Source organism: Podarcis muralis, chromosome 10, assembly GCF_964188315.1.
Source record: "Podarcis muralis chromosome 10, rPodMur119.hap1.1, whole genome shotgun sequence".
Lineage (NCBI taxonomy): Eukaryota > Metazoa > Chordata > Lepidosauria > Squamata > Lacertidae > Podarcis > Podarcis muralis.
In genome coordinates, this window is record NC_135664.1 from 50,207,702 (window position 1) to 50,228,144 (window position 20,443).

General features: G+C 44.5%; 1 protein-coding gene and 1 long non-coding RNA gene across 3 annotated transcripts; one reads left to right on the top strand and one right to left on the bottom strand.

Annotated features, from left to right (window-relative positions):
* Window positions 1–672: 672 nt before the first annotated feature.
* On the bottom strand, window positions 673–20,082 carry ISX (intestine specific homeobox). 2 transcript variants are annotated; one of them, XM_028747130.2, is made up of 4 exons: window positions 18,888–20,082; window positions 8,244–8,395; window positions 3,260–3,376; window positions 673–2,342 (listed from the first exon to the last, which is right to left on the bottom strand). In XM_028747130.2, exons 1-4 carry the CDS (start codon window positions 19,072–19,074, stop codon window positions 2,103–2,105), a joined length of 696 nt encoding a protein of 231 aa, XP_028602963.2. In that variant the 5' UTR covers window positions 19,075–20,082; the 3' UTR covers window positions 673–2,102. The 2 variants fall into 2 exon arrangements, with proteins under 2 accessions (XP_028602963.2, XP_028602965.1); XM_028747132.2 differs by having other exon boundaries at window positions 18,884–19,068.
* On the top strand, window positions 7,485–7,948 carry LOC144328996 (uncharacterized). Its single transcript, XR_013394398.1, has 2 exons — window positions 7,485–7,621; window positions 7,727–7,948. It is a non-coding gene; the product is annotated as an uncharacterized LOC144328996 (long non-coding RNA).
* Window positions 20,083–20,443: the final 361 nt, after the last annotated feature.

A 20,443-nucleotide genomic window follows, 5' to 3' on the forward strand; every position in this document is an offset into this window, starting at 1 on the left:
AGAATGCATGACTGAAATCTGGACAATCTGCATAGATTTCTTTAACCACCCTCATTTCATTTATCCCTGTTGCAGAATCTGAGTGCTTTTAAGAGACTGGAAGCTCTTTGTGTGTGTCAGACATTATTATGTTGCTAGACATAGTCTTAAATCCATGTTCTCATGAATATTTTGCTACAAAAATCAGAAAGAGTATTTTGTAAAATGTGCTTCATGTAATATGAGATAATAAAGTACAGCAATTTTAATCAAAATCCGAGAGGTAGTTAATCTGAGTAGTTAGTTAATATTATTTTTAAAATTATGGTGATCCGTTGCTGAACAACCCTATTGAAGAAGATAACAGTGGTTACCCAAACCTCATTTCTGGTTGTAAAGGGGCACGCATATCACTTCAAGCTTCAGGGGCCTGAAAACGTATTCCCTTTTCTGTCAATTACATCGAGTGCTTCTTATGCTATTAGCCTGTGATATTTGTGCCACCTGGGGAACCTCACTTTTGTGTACCTGGCCTGATTGACATGGGGCAGCTTTCTATTTTCCTGTAAAAGCACACAGGAATTCTAGGAGAATTCAAAATCGCTCTGCCTCCAACATGGCTCCTTCTGGTTTTGTTCTTTGGTGGTTCACTGATCCTCAGCACTGGAGAAACCCCAACAACACAAAAAGCCATTTCCTTGTATAAAGATTTTAATCATTTAAAGACACTCCTTAATGCAACAGGGCAAGACATCCAGTATTTCATCCAATATAATTCTGTCTCGCCCTCCATCTATTAATCTCTCTCCCCCTCCAACTATTAATCTATAAGCCATTATTTCAGGTTCAAAATACAATAAAGCAAACACCCTCATCCCTCACTTCACAGAAATAAGGTTATTCAAAAGCTACCTTGGTGTTTTTATCCCTTCTCTTGAACGTACATTTTACCCCACCAAGCACAACTAACACAAAGTGTGCAAGGCAAAGAATCCTTTAGATCAGCCTTTCTCAACCATGGGTTCGCAGATGTTGTTGAACTACAACTCCCATCATCCCTAGCTAGCAAGGCCAGATTGGAGTTGTAGTGCAACAACATCTGGGGACCCAAGTTTGAGAAACACTGCTTTAGATTGTCCAGTTTGATCAACGGAATAATAGCACTTTTCCTGAAGAGGGAAGGTGATTCCACACCTCCAGCACTGACCAATAAAATCTTATCATCCCAGGCCACTTTTGCAACAGTGTTATCCATCAGTTTTAGGGCTGTGTAAAGCCTCAACTCTCCAACAGACATTGCAATGCAATATCCATTTGGTATATTAACCCCACACCTAGAAAGTGATATTTTTTTCAAGCAGAGTCCTTCAATGGAGGAAGTGTTGGCTTTCTTCTATAATTGCTTCTCATTTAGGTCAAGCAGCATTCATTCTTCAAGGTCAACGAGAAGCATTTTAGCTTTGTATTAAGCTGAATTCTCCTCCAGCAATTATCGGTATTACATTTGCATCTCTTCATTCTTCTGTGGAGCTCCAGGTGACGCATATGGTTTCTCCCTCTTTCATCCTCACCGCTGTGAAGTAGGTGAGGCTGAGAGATGGGGAAGGGTTGCAACTCAGCAGTGGACCATTTTTCTTGCATGCAGAACAAGGGTGCCAACTTGAATAAAAGATTGGACTGGCCCAGGTAAGCCCCACCTAATTGATCACAAGATGTGGCACACACACACCATTTGAATGCTAAAGGCCATCAACTTTGGGGACCCTGGTCCCCTCGAATATTTTATGGGAGGGGCGAAGAGGCCTCAGCCCCTAGGAGTTGGCTCCTATGATGCAGAAGGTCCCATGTTCAGTTTCTGGTATCTCCTGGCAGGTCTGAGAGGGACTTCTCTTTGAAACCCAGGAGAGCCACTGCCTGTCAGTGTAATTCTAAGCTAGGTGGACCTGAGCCTGTAAAAAGCAACTACCTATGTTCTTCTAGCAATCAATTCAAGACCATCTAGCCACTTTTGTGGCCACTTGGGGATCTGAATCCAGCAGGTTTCCCTGGTGTAAGTCCACCGCAACAGGCTAGTTCAATGATGATGCTACAAAGCACAGTAGCTCTTCCTTCCTCATCCTCTTCTATGTGAAATTGCCACCAATATGCCTCCATGCTGGTTTCAAGGACAGAGGTGGGAGGCTGTACTGAGGGAGGTAGTCAAAGAGTAGATAAGGCTTTGAGAACATCATTGGATCCGTGCGCAGCAGGGCACAGGGCGTCATGTCTGGTAACCAAGAAGATGAAGAATGCTCTTGGATCGATGAGTACTGCCATGGGTGGGGGCCTATGTCACAACGGCTGCATGGCACTCGGCAGGGACCCTGTCATAAGACAGAGAGAAAGAGAATCTTAGGCACACTAATGCAGGCTTTTAGCCGGGTGCAATTTATGAGCAACACACGACTTGCCTTATCAATTCCCTTCAGTGTTTAGCAATAAAAAAGCAACAAAGTTTCAGAGAGTACCTCTAAATGGAGTCCTTAAAATATAGTGACAGGCAATCAGTAAGGGAGAAAAGAAATCATTTTGTTCTGGTGATTGCAAGGGTTTGTGTGGGCGGAGGACGGGACAGAAATATTGTTTGCCAACCAAATAACTCTTTCAGGCTGCAGCCCTGTACAGGGGCTCAGTGGGACTTACTTCTGAGCAGACAATAATAGAATTGCACTGCCAGACAGTTCCAGCTTTTGCAGAACATGCAAATCCAGGGTTTAGAACGTGTTGGGATTAGAACAGAAAAAGCAGCTGTGTAGAGATGAAGCTTTGAAGTAATCAAAACCATGGTTTGCAAACACAGCTCAGACTATTGTTTCAGTTTCTGGTTTGTATTAGCCATGGTCTGTAGACATTAAACTCTGAGCTCCATAGAGATGGGGTTGGAGGGTGAAGAAAGGAATGTATTTTTTTGAGGTTTGTAGGCCAGAATGGATAACAAGGTCTGCGTTTATGGTATTTCAGTGTTGCTAGCTAAAACATGTGCTAGACTCTTGGATGCCTCTCTGTGCAAGGCTATTACTGTTAAGTCTATTTGTGCTTTTACAAAAACACCCACAAAGGCTATGCAAAACTATGACAAGTAGTGCCTAACACAAAACTGTTAATCAGAAACATTTCAGGTTGTTTATTACCTGCTTTTTCAAGGTTCAGTATTTGTTCTTAATTAGTACAATTTATACGTACAAAAAGTCTCCGTTTAACAAGGTCGGTCCTCCCTTTACAGATGGTCATTTATACTCACTACTGTCTCTGCCTTTGGAGCTGGGATAAAATCAACCTCAGTTAGATGCTGAAGACCACAAAAATTGCCAAATCTTTCATGCTTCCTCCACTTTGCCCGCTGATTCTGAAACCAGATCTATGTGGGGGAGAGAGAAGAAATGAAATAATCTAAAAATATATTAGAAGAAATAAATGTACCCACAACTGAGAATTGTTTCTGGTAAAATATAAGAACTAAATGGATTTTAATTTGAACACCTTTGGTCGCCATGGTGGCTCTCCCCATTGGAAGTGATATCTTTTAGAAAACTTAACATGAAAAGGGAATGGGCAACCTATAAAGAGCTGTTAACTGAAGCTGAAAATCAACTGAAACTGAAAAAAAATTGATAATATGATAAAAGATACATATTAATGGACTGGTAACAATATCACTAACTAAGTGATATATTCAGGAATGACAAAGGGATGGGTTTCAAGGTTCAAGAAAGATCTAATGGAAAGCAATGAGAAATTATTATCAAAATGTATAAACTACTGTTAGAATGGGATACTAAGGATGAAGAAGTCAAATCAATAATGATACACTGGGCAAAAGATATTGGGTATAATATAAAACTTAACTCATGGGAAAAGTTGTGGAAGGAGGATTTAAAATTCACGGCTTGTACGCTGAAATAAAACTATATGAAAATGATGTACTGTTGGTTTTTGACTCCTATAAGACTAGCAAAAATGTATAAAAACATTTCCAACTTATGCTGGAAGTGTAAGGGGAAAGAAGGCACATTCTACCACATGTGCTGGACAAGCAAAATAGCAAAAGAATTCTGGGAAATGATATATATTGAATTGAAAAAAAAAGTTCAAGACAATCTTTGTCAAAAAACCAGAAGCTTTCTTATTGGGAACAATAGGAGATGAAATACCAAAGGACTTGAAAAGACTGTTTATGTATGCGATGACAGCCACAAGAATGCTTTTCGCCCAGAAATGGAAGGAAGAGTAAGTCCCAACCAAAGAAAAATGGATACGGTATTCAAGATGATGGACTATGCTGAAATGGCAAAAATGACTGTGAAGATCAGACACCAAGATGATAAGAAATTCAGCAAAGAGTGGGAATAATTTATAGAGTACCTTAAAGATCACTGTAAATATTTAAAAACATTAGCAGGATTGTTATAACACTTACAATGTAATAAGACTAAAGTTAAAAATGGATACAAAACGGATCTGAAAAATATAATTCGATGCAATAGACAGAACAGATAAATATTGGAAACGGGGGGGGGGGGGGGGAGAAGTCCAGGGATTCAAGTAATCTCAGATGTGCGAAAATTGAAAATGATTTAAATGTATAAGAACATTGTTAAAAAACAAACAACAAAATATTTTAAAAAGAAAGAAATTAATCTGAACACCTGTGGAATTACAAATGGTGAAGACTGCTGGAAGGACTAGTGAGGAACCCAAATTTAGGTGGATTTGTAGCTGGTTGACTGACTAGCTGAGATTTCTGCATTGTAGGTGGTTGGGGTAGATGATCTTCGAGGTCCCTTCCAACTCTACAATTCATTGATTCTATGATTCTGTGACATCTTATGAAAATTCAACCCTGCAGATTCACTGAGACCAAGATACAAATTACATTTTTTGAGGTTTCATTCTTTTGATTGGCAATGAGCTAAGAATAAGTGTACACTTCTTGACAATGAATATATGCACATGATATTCATATCTGAAGGCTCTCTATCCCCCCCCACTATGAAACTCTTGTGTAGGGGGGGAAAGCCTTGCCTGTGAAATGGCTCTTAGATATGATCATTTAAACAAGACGGAGAGATGTGTCTTCTCATCTAATCTAAGAATTTAAATTCAAAAACAAGTTTTGCTCTTGCTTTGCTGGGGGCTGCTTGAAAATTGGGAAAATTGGGTTTGGAGTAAGCAACGAACTGTTTGCTGATTTTTACGAGCCATTCTGATAGTGTGCCAAGGTGGGTTTGTTTATCTCTACCTGAAAGTGGGACACGCTGGGGCTACTCTGGTCAGAACATTACCTTTTATCAAGCACATGGCTTTGCAACTGAATACAAGCTTAAATATAATGAATTCAGCTACAAATGCAGGGCACTGAAGATTGCTTACTGGGAGATCATTTTTAAAAGTTATTTCTCAATAAAACTCACATGGTGATGAGAACAGGGCTTTGCCACTAAAAAGAAGAATCACGACACAAATGTTTATGGTGAGCAGGTTATAGTCATTGAAATATAACAATCTAGCGTTTCTCAAAGTGAGCAGTCCCACCCACTGGAGGGTGCTAGGATTATCTTGGGGGGCACTAAGAGGCAAGGGGGGGATGCTGCTGGAGGTGTCAATTGATTTTCAAACTCTGAAAAGCTAGTATCATTGGCCCATCCATTTTGTTGAATTACTTAAATAGTTTTGATTGGATTTTGAATAAATATGCAATGAATAGTTACTGTTGTGAATTTTATGGTGTTATTACCTTCCTTAGTGGGCCATGCAAACCAATTTTCTGAATAATGCTTTTTATAGGGGGCACTGGGAGTGAATTGATGGAACCAAGGGGGTGGTGGGAACCACTAATTTAGAGCAGTGTTTCCCAACCTTGGGTTTACAGCTGTTTTTGGACTACAATTCCCATCACCTCTAGCTAGGAAGACCAGTTGTCAGGGATGATGGGAATTGTGGTCCAAAAGCTGCCCGAGTCCAAAGGTTGGGAAACACTGATTTAGAGGCTCTGCGAACCAACCTAATTAAAACAGATTGCCCGTTCCAATATATCCAGGCACGTGGATTGTAATGAATGGGAGGATTCTATCCCACCCATTTCCTGAGCATATTTACAGCCACACACTTTACAGTGGTACCCCGCAAGACGAACGCCTCGCAAGACGGAAAACCCGCTAGACGAAAGGGTTTTCCGTTTTGGAGGCGCTTCGCAAAACGAATTTCCCTATGGGCTTGCTTCGCAAGACGAAAGCCCATAGGGAAATCTCCGGGACAGCGGGGAAGCGCAGCGCGTCTTCCCCACTGTCCTCGGACCTCCTCCCAAGCCTGGCGGCGGGGCGGAGAGACCTCTTCCCGCCACCAGGCTTCGGAAGGATGCTCCGAAGCTAAAGAAGCTAAAGCAGCCTGCCGCGACCCTCTCCCGGCTGGAGAGGTGACGCGCGCCTATGGCAGGAGCCTCCATAGCCGAGCGTCACCTCTCCAGCCGGGAGAGCACGCGCGGGGCTAAAGCAGCCCCCCGCGACCCTCTCCCGGCTGGAGATGTGACGCGCGCCTATGGCAGGAACCTCCATAGGCGCCCGTCACCTCTCCAGCCGGGAGAGCGCGCGCGGGGCTAAACCAGCCCCCCGCGACCCTCTCCCGGCTGGAGAAGTGACGCGCGCCTATGGCAGGAGCCTCCATAGGCGCCCGTCACCTCTCCAGCCGGGAGAGCGCGCGCGGGGCTAAACCTGCCCCCCGCGACCCTCTCCCAGCTGGAGAAGTGACGCGCGCCTATGGCAGGAACCTCCATAGGCGCCCGTCACCTCTCCAGCCGGGAGAGCGCGTGCGGGGCTAAACCAGCCCCCCGCGACCCTCTCCCAGCTGGAGATGTGACGCGCACCTATGGCAGGAACCTCCATAGGCGCCCGTCACCTCTCCAGCCGGGAGAGCGCGCGCGGGGCTAAACCAGCCCCCCGCGACCCTCTCCCGGCTGGAGAAGTGACGCGCGCCTATGGCAGGAGCCTCCATAGGCGCCCGTCACCTCTCCAGCCGGGAGAGCGCGCGCGGGGCTAAACCAGCCCCCCGCGACCCTCTCCCGGCTGGAGAAGTGACGCGCGCCTATGGCAGGAGCCTCCATAGGCGCCCGTCACCTCTCCAGCCGGGAGAGCGCGCGCGGGGCTAAACCAGCCCCCCGCGACCCTCTCCCGGCTGGAGAAGTGACGCGCGCCTATGGCAGGAGCCTCCATAGGCGCCCGTCACCTCTCCAGCCGGGAGAGCGCGTGCGGGGCTAAACCAGCCCCCCGCGACCCTCTCCCGGCTGGAGAAGTGACGCGCGCCTATGGCAGGAGCCTCCATAGGCGCCCGTCACCTCTCCAGCCGGGAGAGCGCGTGCGGGGCTAAACCAGCCCCCCGCGACCCTCTCCCAGCTGGAGAAGTGACGCGCGCCTATGGCAGGAGCCTCCATAGGCGCCCGTCACCTCTCCAGCCGGGAGAGCGCACGCGGGGCTAAACCAGCCCCCCGTGACCCTCTCCCAGCTGGAGAAGTGACGCGCGCCTATGGCAGGAACCTCCATAGGCGCCCGTCACCTCTCCAGCCGGGAGAGCGCGCGCGGGGCTAAACCAGCCCCCCGCGACCCTCTCCCAGGTGACGCGCGCCTATGGCAGGAGCCTCCATAGCCGAGCGTCACCTCTCCAGCCGGGAGAGCGCGCGCGGGGCTAAAGAAGCCATAGCCCCGCAACCCTCTCCCAGCTGGAGAAGTGACGCGTGACTATGGCAGCAGCCTCTGAAGGATGCACCGAAGCCTGGCGTGGGGGGGGGGCGGAGAGACCTTCTCCCCGCGCCAGCCTTCGGATGGCTGTCCTGAAGACTTGGGGTGGAAGAAGGGTTTTCCTTCCCACCGCCAACATTCAGAATGCTGTTCTGAATGTTGGCGGTGGGGAGGAAAAACCCTCCTCCCACGCAAGCCCCGGGAACAGAGGGAAAGCGCTGCGCGCCTTCCCCTCTGTTCCCGTACCTGTGCTGAAGGCTTGCGGTGGGGAGAAAAGCCCTTCTCCGCACCGCCAGCCTGGCAAGCGGTTTCCCTAGGAACACATTAATTGATTTTCAATGCATTCCTATGGGAAACCGTGCTTCGCAAGACGAAAAACTCGCAAGAAGAAAAAACTTGCGGAACGAATTAATTTCGTCTTGCGAGGCACCACTGTAGTTTCCTTCAGGCAGCAAAATGTATTGGACTGACCCTACATCAGAGGGACAAATAATTTACCTGGATCCTGGCTTCTGGAAGATTGATCTTTGCTGCTAGCTGGTTGCGGATGTTAACATCTGGGTAGTGTGTAATGTGGAAGATCCTCTCTAGCTCTTGAAGCTGCTCTGCTGTGAATGTTGTCCTGATCCTTCGTTTCCCTTTCTTTTCATCTGTACAAACAGAGGAATAGGTATTTTAGGGGATTATCTTTATAAGACAGGGACGTGTTTGAAGTTGATCTAGGGGGCAGCGGCGGAGGAAGCCACTCGGGTGTCTGGGGTGGCGCAAGCCACCCATGGGGCAGGGCACACCGCGGGGCCTTCAGAGTTTGCCTGCCTCCTCCCATTCAGTCACCCTACAGCTGAGGTGGAGGCAGCGGGTGGACCATTTGGGCAGCACAGAGCCTGTGTGCGCCCAAGCCACCACATCTCTGCCAGGAGAGACACATGGCTCAGGCATTTTGTCAACCTCATCAGTGGTGACAACCAGGGTGGCCCGCACCAACTGCACCCCCCTTCCTCTGCTAGGGGGGCACCCTTCTCTAGAAAAGCAACAAACCACTAAATTCTGATTAAGGGGGAAAAAAGAGTATGGTTGGTTTCCTTTTTGAGAGGAGTGGGATTTATCCAATTATGGCCCAAAATAAAAAGTATAGATAGGACCCGTCCCCCCATCTTACAGTTGTCCAGCACAAAAAGACCCAGGATCTATCTGCCTATAATTTGGCAAACTTTACCCAACCTGGAGGGGCTACTGTGCCTACAAATTTTAACCCCTTCTGTCAAAAGGATATTGATTTTTCAATAGTGGAGGGGTGGGGGACAAAGAAGACTCAGATCCCCGAAGTGAACTAGTCAGCCTCTGAATTGATGCAGGGGCCTGAGTCTCCTTAAGCTTAGAGATGTTTATTACACACTTGAAAAGCTGCTCCCAAGCAAAACCAGGCTGATTTACACATGATCAAATCAAGCCAAGTCTTGTGGCTATTACACAATTCTACCAAGCATATCTCATTGGCTGTATTTTTTTAAAGATCAAACACATACGCATCACACTCCTTTCCAAGTAATTCATGTGTCACAACAAATCACAACAGGCTACTGAGGATGGCTAGGCTGAGATATAAAGCCTTGTTTGCAAGTGCTATATGTGAAGGCTTGATTAGGACCAAGTCTACAGTTCCTGTCCATATTGCCCTTTCCACCAACCCTGCCCCTAACAAGTGGGCACTGAGTATAGATGCCTGCAAAGTGGCATCTAATAATGAGCAGTTGCTCACATGTAGGTGGTCAGTCACAGTCTCAACCACATATTAGGCACACTTTTATCACCTATTATGTTTAGCCTCAGCCACCTTATTACTAAACAACACACTATTATAGCTGTAGCATTACAGCAAGTAGCAGGATGCACATGGTTGGTGGGGGTAATGCTGAAGGGAATATATTCTGAGACGACAATCTTACAAGCTCAGTTTTCAGTGTGGCTGCAAGTTAGGCAGAAATATAAGCATCCATCGTAATGAATACTGTCATCACAGGCTCATCTCAGAAGGAAGGGTCAGATTGATTGAATGAATGAAGCTTATGTACCAGAAAGTTCCATCTCAAACCCTTGGACCTTTAAGTAGCGTATCAAAATACAGCTCATTAGATGCATCTCTTGAAGTTGCCTCAAGGAGCAAGTGCCAGTCACACTAAGTCTCGTGGACACTATGAGGGCAGTGATCAGAGATAAGCAAACATTTCCTTAGATGTGCATTAAAGACAGGAGTCCTGTAAATTTCAATCTTGTTGAAACAAGTTGTTTCAGAAGAAAGTTCTGTTCAGTTTTTAACAAAAATCTATATGGGCTAGAAACTATAGGGGTCAAGAATGTTTTGCCACTTGAGGCAAAGCAGAAAATAGCACTCTCGCCTGCTCCTCTGCCCCCACCACTGCTGCCTGAGGTGACTGGAGGCAGCCCAGGAAGGCCAGGACATGCTGGAGGTGGTGGGGGACAAGGGAAGGAGATGGTGACTAGTATGCTGCTGCCCCCCAGATCTGCCACCCCTCTCAGCTGTCCTCAACCTGAGACATTCATCCTGATTTGCCTGTATGGTGTTTCTTAAGGAAATCAGGCCTGAGTGCTCACTGGAAGGACAGATCGTGAAGCTGAGGCTCCAATACTTTGGCCACCTCATGAGAAGAGAAGACTCCCTGGAAAAGACTCTGATGTTGGGAAAGATCACAAGGAGAAGGGGACGACAGAGGACGAGATGGTTGGACAGTGTTCTCGAAGTGACAAACATGAGTCTGACCAAGCTGAGGGAGGCAGTGGAAGACAGGGGTGCCTGGCGTGCTCTGGTCCATGGGGTCACGAAGAGTCGGACACGACTAAACGACTAAACAACAACAACATGCTGCTGCCCCCCAGATCTGCCACCCCTCTCAGCTGTCCTCAACCTGAGACATTCATCCTGATTTGCCTGTATGGTGTTTATAGGTATCCTCATCAACCAGTCATTTATCCCACATTTTTTTAAATCTGTTAACCCACCATTTTCCTAATCACAAAAGTATTTTTTATAAAGTAGATCTGTTTCACCAGAGTGCTTTAATCTACTTCAGTTGCACAAACCTACATTTTCAGCATTTTCCACAGAATACTGACAGTGGCCATTGTCTGGAGAACAGATTGGCCCTTGAGAGTACAGATGTTCACCGCCTTGGGTGTCCCACTGCAGATGCCTCTAAAGAACACTGTTGTTAATATTAAGGTAATGTAGGTCTTGCTGCTTCTGCACTTGGTGTGACAAGCTGTTTACTGACAAGCTTGTTGCATATGGACAACAACACACAGAGTTTTTGAGTGCCAGTACTGTTGAGAGCATTTTTTTCAAAGCTGGAACTCATCAAATTAAAAGAATAAAATAACCTGAGGTCAGCTGTGGACCAACAGAGTCTGAGTAGACTGGCTTTGATTTCAGCTCTAAATGAAATTGCTGCTGATATAGTTACAGTCTGCTAATCAAGAACTCGCCAGTAGGAAAGTGAGATGGTGCATTTTTGATTAAACTTAATAATTCTGTTTATGTTTCAGAGAGAGAGAGAGAGATTTGGGCGTGGGGAGAGGAAGGGGAAGAAAGAAGTGGCACGTCTATGTTAGCATTCACCCCCACAAGGTGAAATTTTCTCTGACTGCAGCTCCGAATATTTGTAAGTGCCTTTGGGATTTCAACTTCGGAGATCCCACAGCAAACAACAGCGCTCAAAATTACAGTCTAATAAAGAATGTGGGAGGAAGATATAAGGCTAGAGAATGTTGAGCGTAACGCCAGATTTACAAATTTGGCTCCAGAATCCCTGGGGAAATAAGACACCATTTCTTTTTTGAAATGTTTCCATATGCAAAAGCTTGGGATGTTCAAATGCATTTTTTAAAAGCTGCAGGGAAGTCATTCAGAATAAAAGCTTAAGTGGTTTAGGAGTGCAGTTCCTTTCCCTGAATGTAGCTCCTGAAACTTCTTGCAAAAGTCCCCATGCTTTCATGGAACAAAGAGCAACCTTAGCATGCTGGAGTATTTCAAATAGGCTCATCAATTCCACACAGATCTTAGGCTGCAGACAGACTGGTATGAAAGAAAGTGGTCCCTAAGGTAGGGACTTTATCTTGCCCTTGGGACTCTCTCCAGGTCATAATCCTCACTGGTCCTGCTCCATGTCCCCCTCAATTGCTGTTGCTCATTCGCAATGTGTCCTTGAACTGTAGTGATGCCTCTTGCCTGCTTAGATAGATGCCTGTGTGCAAACCTCTGACATTTGCATGGCTAGAATATAGTCTACTGTATAGAGGGAAAAGTAAGACCCATTTATCTGCTGTCTTTTATCACTGGCCCTCTCTACCACAGGAAGTCTGCCATGGCCCTTGGCTTAGAAAAAGGTCCCCCACTTCTGCCCTGCTATGAGTTATCATATATCTATATATTGTGCTGGTAATGATGATGTTGCTGATGGTGAGGCCAGTTTTAGTGCTGTCAGCAATGGTGAAGATGACATCAGCTTTGCTTCTTCAAAAAGGTGATCCAAATCACAGCCACTGGTGTCTGAATGGTGTGGCAAGGCTTTTTTAAAGTGTTGGCCCTTCCATGAAAGTACAGGTCAGCCAGTTCATTAAAAATATAAAAAAAGGATGTAACCATGCTGTGCTTCAGTGAAGCAAACCAAATTTGCTTGTATACATAAGGAGATATGTCTGCTCTGGGGCTTCTCCTCCAAGCTAAAGAGCTTGCTTTCCAATTTAAGAAAGCATGTGGAGAGACGACGAGGCGGGAGTATGGTGCTGTGGCTAATTTTTTTTATTAAAGGAGCTTTTCACCCCTTATTAAAAGGGACTAGTGTAGTCAGGGAGAATGGTTCTAATTGGGTACATACAAATTGCTCAGGGTACAGCCTTCTGCTACTGAAGCATAGCATTTAGCATCCTGCTGCTATCTGTTGAGGCATTGCAGAAATAGAGCAGCAGGATGCTGGGACGTTTAAAGGCTCCATTTCATTTCTTTCAGCCCAAAACTTTCAGACAAAAAGCTGCCTTTACCCAGACACCAGTCATAGATTGCTTAATTATTGGAGAGGAGGGCTGGAACAGACAGTAAGCAGAAGGCCCCAGGCACTAAGAGCAGAGAATCATTCAACAAAAACAACTGAAAACAAAAAAACATGAGAAGTGGGAATGGATATTGAGAAGGATTGGGAGCTCTCTGTCTCTTTCTCCCTCCCTTCCCCAACTCCTCCCTTCCTCATGCAAAGCTATGAAATGCTCACCATGTTTTGTGAATGTCCCTGTTCAGTGTGCTGAAACCAAATGCAGTGTGGAAGAAGATACCTTTGGAGGCCAAACACACCTTGAATTCATTGCCAGCAAGGATGTGCTGGCAACTGGTATGGTTGGAATGGATTTGCTTCTGGCAAATTTACAGCAACTCTCATCCTGGAAAGGATGGGGGCATTTGTAGAGAGACTTCTGAGATTCCCAGTATTTAATAGTTTTGTGTCCTGCCTCCTGCTCCAGACATGACATCAGAGGCTGTTACTTGAGAGGAAGAGAAGGGCTTTTATTAAAGCAAAGTACGATATAGTTGCAACAGCAGCAAGAAAAGCTAATTCTGTCCCAGAGCGCCTACAAACAGGACAGAGGAGTTAACCAAGCTAGGAACACGACCAGAATTCCAAAGTCCAAGGTCAGGCTAAGAAGTTCAAAACTATATGAGAGCAGTGCAGTTGTCCCAACCAGTTCTCACGCCAACCCAGCAAGCTTTATGGCGACACAAGGGAAAGGAATAGCAAGTTCCTCGCAACTTCCCCTCTCCTTTGGAGCAGTGTTGTGCACTGGGCCAAGTGGGAGAGGCCAATTGAATGGCCAGGGATGAAAGTGACATAGACTAATCCTACTTGGGGATCTCCGCCCTGAACAAGGGAATCTTGCCCAAGGACTGCACCAAACTTGGGAGCTGTCCCTGGCTCTCCTGAGGATGCAAATATAGTCTTAGAATTCAGGATTCAGGTCCATTTCACACATCAGATTGCAAAAAAATTGCATTTCTTTTAAAAATGCAGATTGTTGTGGAAATGGGACAAGCATCAGTGAATGTGGCATGGGATGGAAATAGACTAATTCAACCTTCCCTAGTTGTTAGGGAGCAAGATTGGGGAAACGATATTGCTCTCATGCCCTGTTGGGGGCTTTTGGGTGTTGTAAGAAACAGAGGGTTGGACTCGGTGAGTCTTTAGTCTGACCCAGCAAGCCCCTTCTTGCATTTAACTAACAGCCTTGTACCTTGTGCTTGGGAATTCCAAGGAACCAAACAATCAGTGCAGTGCTGAAATTTGTGGTTATTATCAGTACAGTTATGAGAAGTTCATTCCACCATATTGATTCAAGATGGCACCCAACTATATCCAAACATAGAAGAAAACCTGTTCCTTGATCTCAGCAAATGATATGCAAAATTTGGTTAAAATCAGTGCAGTTTTGAAAAGTCAAGTTTGCTGTCTTGATCAAAATGGCACCCAACATAAACCTGCTCTTTGATCTCAGATGAAAGCCTGCTCCTTGATCTCAGAAACCATCACACAAAATTTGGTTATCCATAGCGAACAGAAATAGTCCATACAGAGCTTGCCCAGGGCAGAAGTCTTGTGAAACGAAAGTTATAAACTAAAAGAAAAAGCAGTTGGTCGCTGGCAGGGGGCCCCTGGTCAGCTTAGCCCAATGAGGCCTGGGGCTCAGTGTGCCCAGCTGCCCCACACCCTCTGCACAGACCTGGAACAGTCAACTTTCCAAAATATACAGCAGATGATACTTGTGTTTTTGAAATAGAACTATAGAATGTAGTTGGATTTATTATAGGTTTCTCTGTCAGACCATTTACAAGCTACCTGTTGCTATCTGTTGTTACTTGTACCTACAAAGCTCTACACATCAATCAGAGGCTCTTGCCTCTTTCAGATCTCTGTCTCAATCAGGCTTCCTGCTCCCTTTCCATTCCTGCAGTGTAATTTTGTCATTACTTCAGTATACCTGGCCTCTGCTCCTTACTGATATAAGATAAAACTCTTGTTAAAACAACAGATAAAAGGCATGCCCTCAATTCTTAGCCAAGGAATAATAAAACACACACACACCAAGAAATCAAATCCTTGGGCTGCAATGACGAGTTCTTAGATCAGTTTGGGAAAAGACCAATAAAACCACAAAAGATTGGTCTTTTCCCAAACTGGTCTTTTCCCAAACTGATCTAAGAACTCGTCATTGCAGCCCAAGGAAATGGTCAACAATGTTATTAATTTATAAAATAGAGGAAATGGTCAACAATGTTATTAATTTATAAAATAGTCCCATAACCCAGTGTCTATTAGCAGAAGCCCTACAGCTGTGATCATAAGTTTACCGAACAGCCTTATAAAATGTGACCTGCATATGTGAAATCCCAGGAAATGCACATTGCTTGGGTTATAGAGGCTGATCTGAGGGGAACTGGCAAGTCAGAGAAAATGTAAGAAGAGTCCTGCTGCATCAGGCCAAGGCTGCATCTAGACAATTGTCCTGTTTTCACAGTGGACAACCAGAACCTTATGGAAAGCCTACAAACAGGACTTGAGTACAGTCTAACTCAGTGGTAAGGTATTGGATAGGAGTTCGAGAGCCAAGCTAATCATTACAGTAAGTTACAGGTTTTTTTAAATTTAATGTGCACTTTAAAAAATGCAAATAGCAGCCACGGGTTCAGATTGCAGTTAGGTGTAGGGGGAAAGGGCTGGGGAGGAATCTTGAATAGCAGCCATGTTGGGCAGTTAGGTTTGGGAAGGCAGGAGTTCAGGAGATAAAGCTGAACTCTTTCCCTACTTGCTGTGGTCCTGATGAAAATCACCCACCTCCTGCAAATCTCTCATTTTATCCAAATATAATACATCTCACCATAGTGGGGAAAACACCAGGTGACCAATGTGTGCCTGCTCAGTCTGCTGACCAGGTGCTGTTAACTGCGGATGGGTAACTTCAAAGCTCCTTTTATGATTTCTTTAAATCAGACTTGAACTGGACAGCCCCTCAGCAGAGGACACCTTCGAAAATAGAGGACTGTCCTCTGAAAAGTAGGTTGCATGACCACTCTGCAGCTCAGTGGTACAGCATATGTTTTACATAGAAAAAGCTCCAGGTTCAATTCCTGGTATCTCCAGGCAGGACAGACTCATGTCTCAGTTTCCTGAAGACAATTCTGAGCTAGATAGACCAAGGGTCTAACTTAGTACAAGACAGCTCCATACCCCAGTTCCAGCTTCTGATCAGATTGGAACCAGTGCTAACAATTTGTGTCTTGCTAGTGATAGATATTTTGAGCACTGCCCTGCCGAGATAGTTTCCCTCAGGATGGAAATTTTGTAGATTCTGAACTACCCAGTAACACTGCCACATTCCCAAACTGAGGAAATAAGCCTAGAACCCCTACTTGCATGTGATGATAGGCCTGATGGACTTGAACAGGAGGCCTGCTAGACAAAAGGAAGAAGCGGTGACTCTAAATTGGCCTTCTCCAACCTGGTGACCTCCAGATGTTTTCAGCTACAACTCCCATCATCCCCAGTCAGCACTGTGCTAAGAAATCAGGGGTAAAAATGTACTCCGAAAAGCTCTTGCAATGGGTCCTAGTTTTCCATCTGACCCTTCTGACTGACAATACTAAGAAGCCAGTCTCTTCAGCCCCTTTCTAGTCCCATATTTGCATAAGCTTCTAAAACATGAGTAGGAAAATGTTAACTTTCTCTGCACCCTTTAGAATATTCTCTTTGAGGAAAAGGGAAAGTGGAGCAGGTGAAACACAGAATGTTGGGCGGGGGGAGGTCTTTGGAGCCAGGATGACATTTTACTTTGGTAAATGTAGCATTTGACTTCCAGAAATTGTGACATTTTAGCCTGGCGCAGGCTGAGAGAAATGTTACTAATCGGGAGAGAAGTGGCTTTGAGGTTTGTTTCAAATTGCCTTGGCTTCAGCCTTTGCAGCAAGATGTAAGATAGGATGGTTGAATTCACTTCTGGAAGCCTTAGTTCAAAGTAATGACTGAAAAGTCAGACTGAAAGCCAGATGCAAATTTGGGAGCCTAGGAAAAAAAAAGATACAATAGATCTTTTGTTACTGGAGTACTATTTGAAGAAGATTTCTGCGCTTCATGCAACTCTGCTGAAACTGCTCTCAGGCCATTAGCTGCAAAGGTGATGGTGGAAAGGAAATACACCAGTTAGCCCTGTCTATGGAAGCGACGACTCCACATGTAGGAGAAGGCCCGGGTTTGACCGAATGAGATTTCCCCCTAATGAATTTTTGGACAGTTATTATTATGCTATTTATTAAATTTGTATACCGCCCTATACCCGCAGGTCTCAGGGCAGTTCACAGGGGGAATTCAATTCAGTCTGCATTTGAAGGCAAATCTATCAATTTCATACTTTCTGAAACAATTTGGGAAGCGAAACATAGCCACCATTTGAAATTCATGCTTATCCGAATTTTGCAATGTAGTTTCCCAACCAATTGGTCAACCAATGTTTACAAAAATGCTTATATTAGGAAAAACGTGCATAAAAATGAACATAGCACAGAAAATAATTTACAAAGTGAATTACATGAGAGAAAGTCACACTAAAATTCCAACACGGTTCATGAGGGTTTTATAATAAAAAAACACCAGAAATCGCTGCAGAAATGTGGAAAGCTGAAGTTAAGATTAGACAAATGAGAAATTTAGAGAATGGAACTTGACAGCTCATTCCATCCCTACTTGGAAGTGTAGGAAAACCCTGATCTGCCTTAAGGCACCTTGTTAACTGCGTGATCTGACTTGGAAGCACACTAACTTTGCCTGAATCAATCTGATTCACTTCATAATTTGGGCTGCATAGAGTCAGTGAACACTCTTAATAAGTGGTGGAAAATCACAATTGTTGGTGGGTCTCCATCACAGTGGTGGACCTTGGGGTCTCGAATTTCAATAGCGCCCTCTGCAAAGCCAAAATTCGGTGCCTCCTGCCCCTCTCTTTTCATTATAAATAATAGTTGTGGTGTATCCTGAGGCATCTCCGAGGCTCTGCACCCCATGGATCCGAACTGGTTGCACTCCCCTAAATCTGCTTCTGTCTGCTACGTGAATAAACCGTGTAAAACAGATATTTCCTTTTGCTATAGGATATGGTGTACGTGTTTTGTGCATGCCTTTTTTTCTACACGGATGAAAGATTTTTTTGCAGCAAAATCATCTCATTTGGAAAAAAACAGCTCTAGATTAATCTTGTCACAGATCATAGAAGGATTTGATGTTTAATGTTTTATTATGTTTTTATATATGTTGGAAGCCACCCAGAAGTATACATTCACAAGACTAGAAACCACCTCAGGTCTTCCAGTCTTAGTTGCTAATTACACTGTTTCCACTCTGCACAGCCCTCCTAAAGAATTAGCAGTTGCATGTCTTTGTGTATGTTAGCGCAGGGCCTTTTCACTTCCAAGCATCCCATCTCTTTGAAATCTCAGGCTGACAGTTTTGCAATTTTCGTATGGAACAAAGTGGCTTGAAATTTCAAATTTCAATTCATTTCATAGTGTCGGGATGTGATGTCAGGACACCCCTCCCCCGCTCCATTCTTCCCCATTTCACCTGCACTTGTACATATATTGTAGGGTTGCCAGATCAACTATTTAACAAAAAGACCAAAATTTTGGCTTCGTTGTATGAAGTTTGTCAAAGTTCTCAAGTAGAAGGGATGTCATCAATGCCTTTTCATGTTGGAAAAAGCTGCACCTGTTGAACCTCTGCCAAGCGCACTTCTGTTACAGGTGCAACATCTCAGCAGCCCTTGCCAGGCCAACTTATTGGAGTGTTTTGCCGACTGGAGAACACATTTGAATTCCACCCCTCCGTCATCTTGCCCAAAGGGTTATACGTTGGTATCATAAATAAAGTAATTTTGAATGCGAAGCATGATGATATTAAGTCATGAAATAAATTGTGGCTGGTGGCTGTCTTAAGCAATCAAACTTTGGAGTCATGCAAGGGCATAAGAGGATCAAGGGCATAAGAGGATCAAGGCTCATATAAGTTTCATAAACTAGAAGCAGCGGTACTTACTTACCCTTAGCCGTTTCTGAAATTGGCTCTGTTCTGAGGATTTGAGCATCCTCAGCGTGGTTATTGCAGATCGTCGTCGTGCGTAAGCAGACCTCCCTGGATTTTCTTTTTAAGATCTCTTCAATAGAAAAATGTAGGATGGGCCTCTCCCCGTTATCACGTTCCTTTGAGTCACTCATCTTTTTCTCCATTATGAAGGTGGAAACGCAGAGTCAAATTTATATATGATGATATGGAGAATATACTGTGTATACCACACTCTTGCTGTTGTTCATTTTATGCAAGGAAAAGGCAAATAAATGTTGATTTCTCTCTCCTTGCCGACACCTACTCAGACTAATTCAAAAGACGGGAGGAGGAATGAAGCCCACTTTCTCTTTTGGATCCCTGAAATCTGCTACAATATTTAGAAAAAAATTGAGTCAGAAGTAACAGCATGACAACCAAATAGAAGCAGTGTGTGCAGCCCCACCCCTATCAAAACAACACCCCCACATTTAAATTTCTAAGCCTCTTCATACATCCACTCTCATTGTAATCCCAAGAGGAGTGTTCTTCTTAACAGATTCAAGATCTTGTTAGAAAGACCCACTAAAGAGAAGCTTCATGTAAGAAAGAATTTAGAAATGATTACTTTCCTTTTTATTCTTTCCAAGGAGACCAATGAACAAGAACCAGCACATTCTTCTTCAACCAATAGGCGGTATCGCACTTGAAAAAGCAATTGGACTAAATATCATTTTCTTCGAGGTTATTTGGGAAGTCTTTGAAAGTCTTGAGCATAAATAAACAAGCTTCTTGGGACCTTCATACTATTTACCCTTTCTGAAATGATTTGGGAATTTTATCTTCTGTCAAGTTTTACAACTCGGCAAAAAAGTCCCAAAACTGCTGCTTTGCAAAAAGCTTTTGCCAAAATGGCAATGACGAAAAATAAATATATAAAAAGATTCCTAGAATGCCTGAGCAAATGGAAGAGCCATTTCCCCTGCTGTTAATACTGCGACAGATCTTGCTTGAAAAACATCCCAAAGGTTAGAGATTCCTCTCCATGTAAGCTCCACGAGGAAGAACCTCAGAGGCTCATCTTCCTTTCCCACTCCTTTGGATTTCTCTTCTTGTTTTTAACACATTTAAATGAAATTTTGTACATTCCGCTAAGATTCCGCCCCCCCCCCCCCATGAAAGTCAACTCCCCTTTTGGTCGGCTCTTCCCTTTGGTTCCTTTCATTATCTTTATCCCACAATTGTACTGACAGACCATTCTTACTTGTCCAATTACCTGATATCCCATCATATGATTCTTTGTATAGCTTAGGCTGAAATTACTGTGTAACCAAGGTGGCAATAAAACTCACCTGACAAGATGAAAGACTTCTGGCTTTTTCCAAGGGCTGCTAAAGTTAGCTGCCCAGGGACAGAAATTATGGTGGAACACCAGCATGTCAGGCAGAATAAAATGTGTATATTTAATTAATCTAATATCACCATCCCATGCTTTGGGTGGATTTTATTCACAGAGAAGAATGCACAGGTTTTTAGCCTGAATATGCAGTCCTG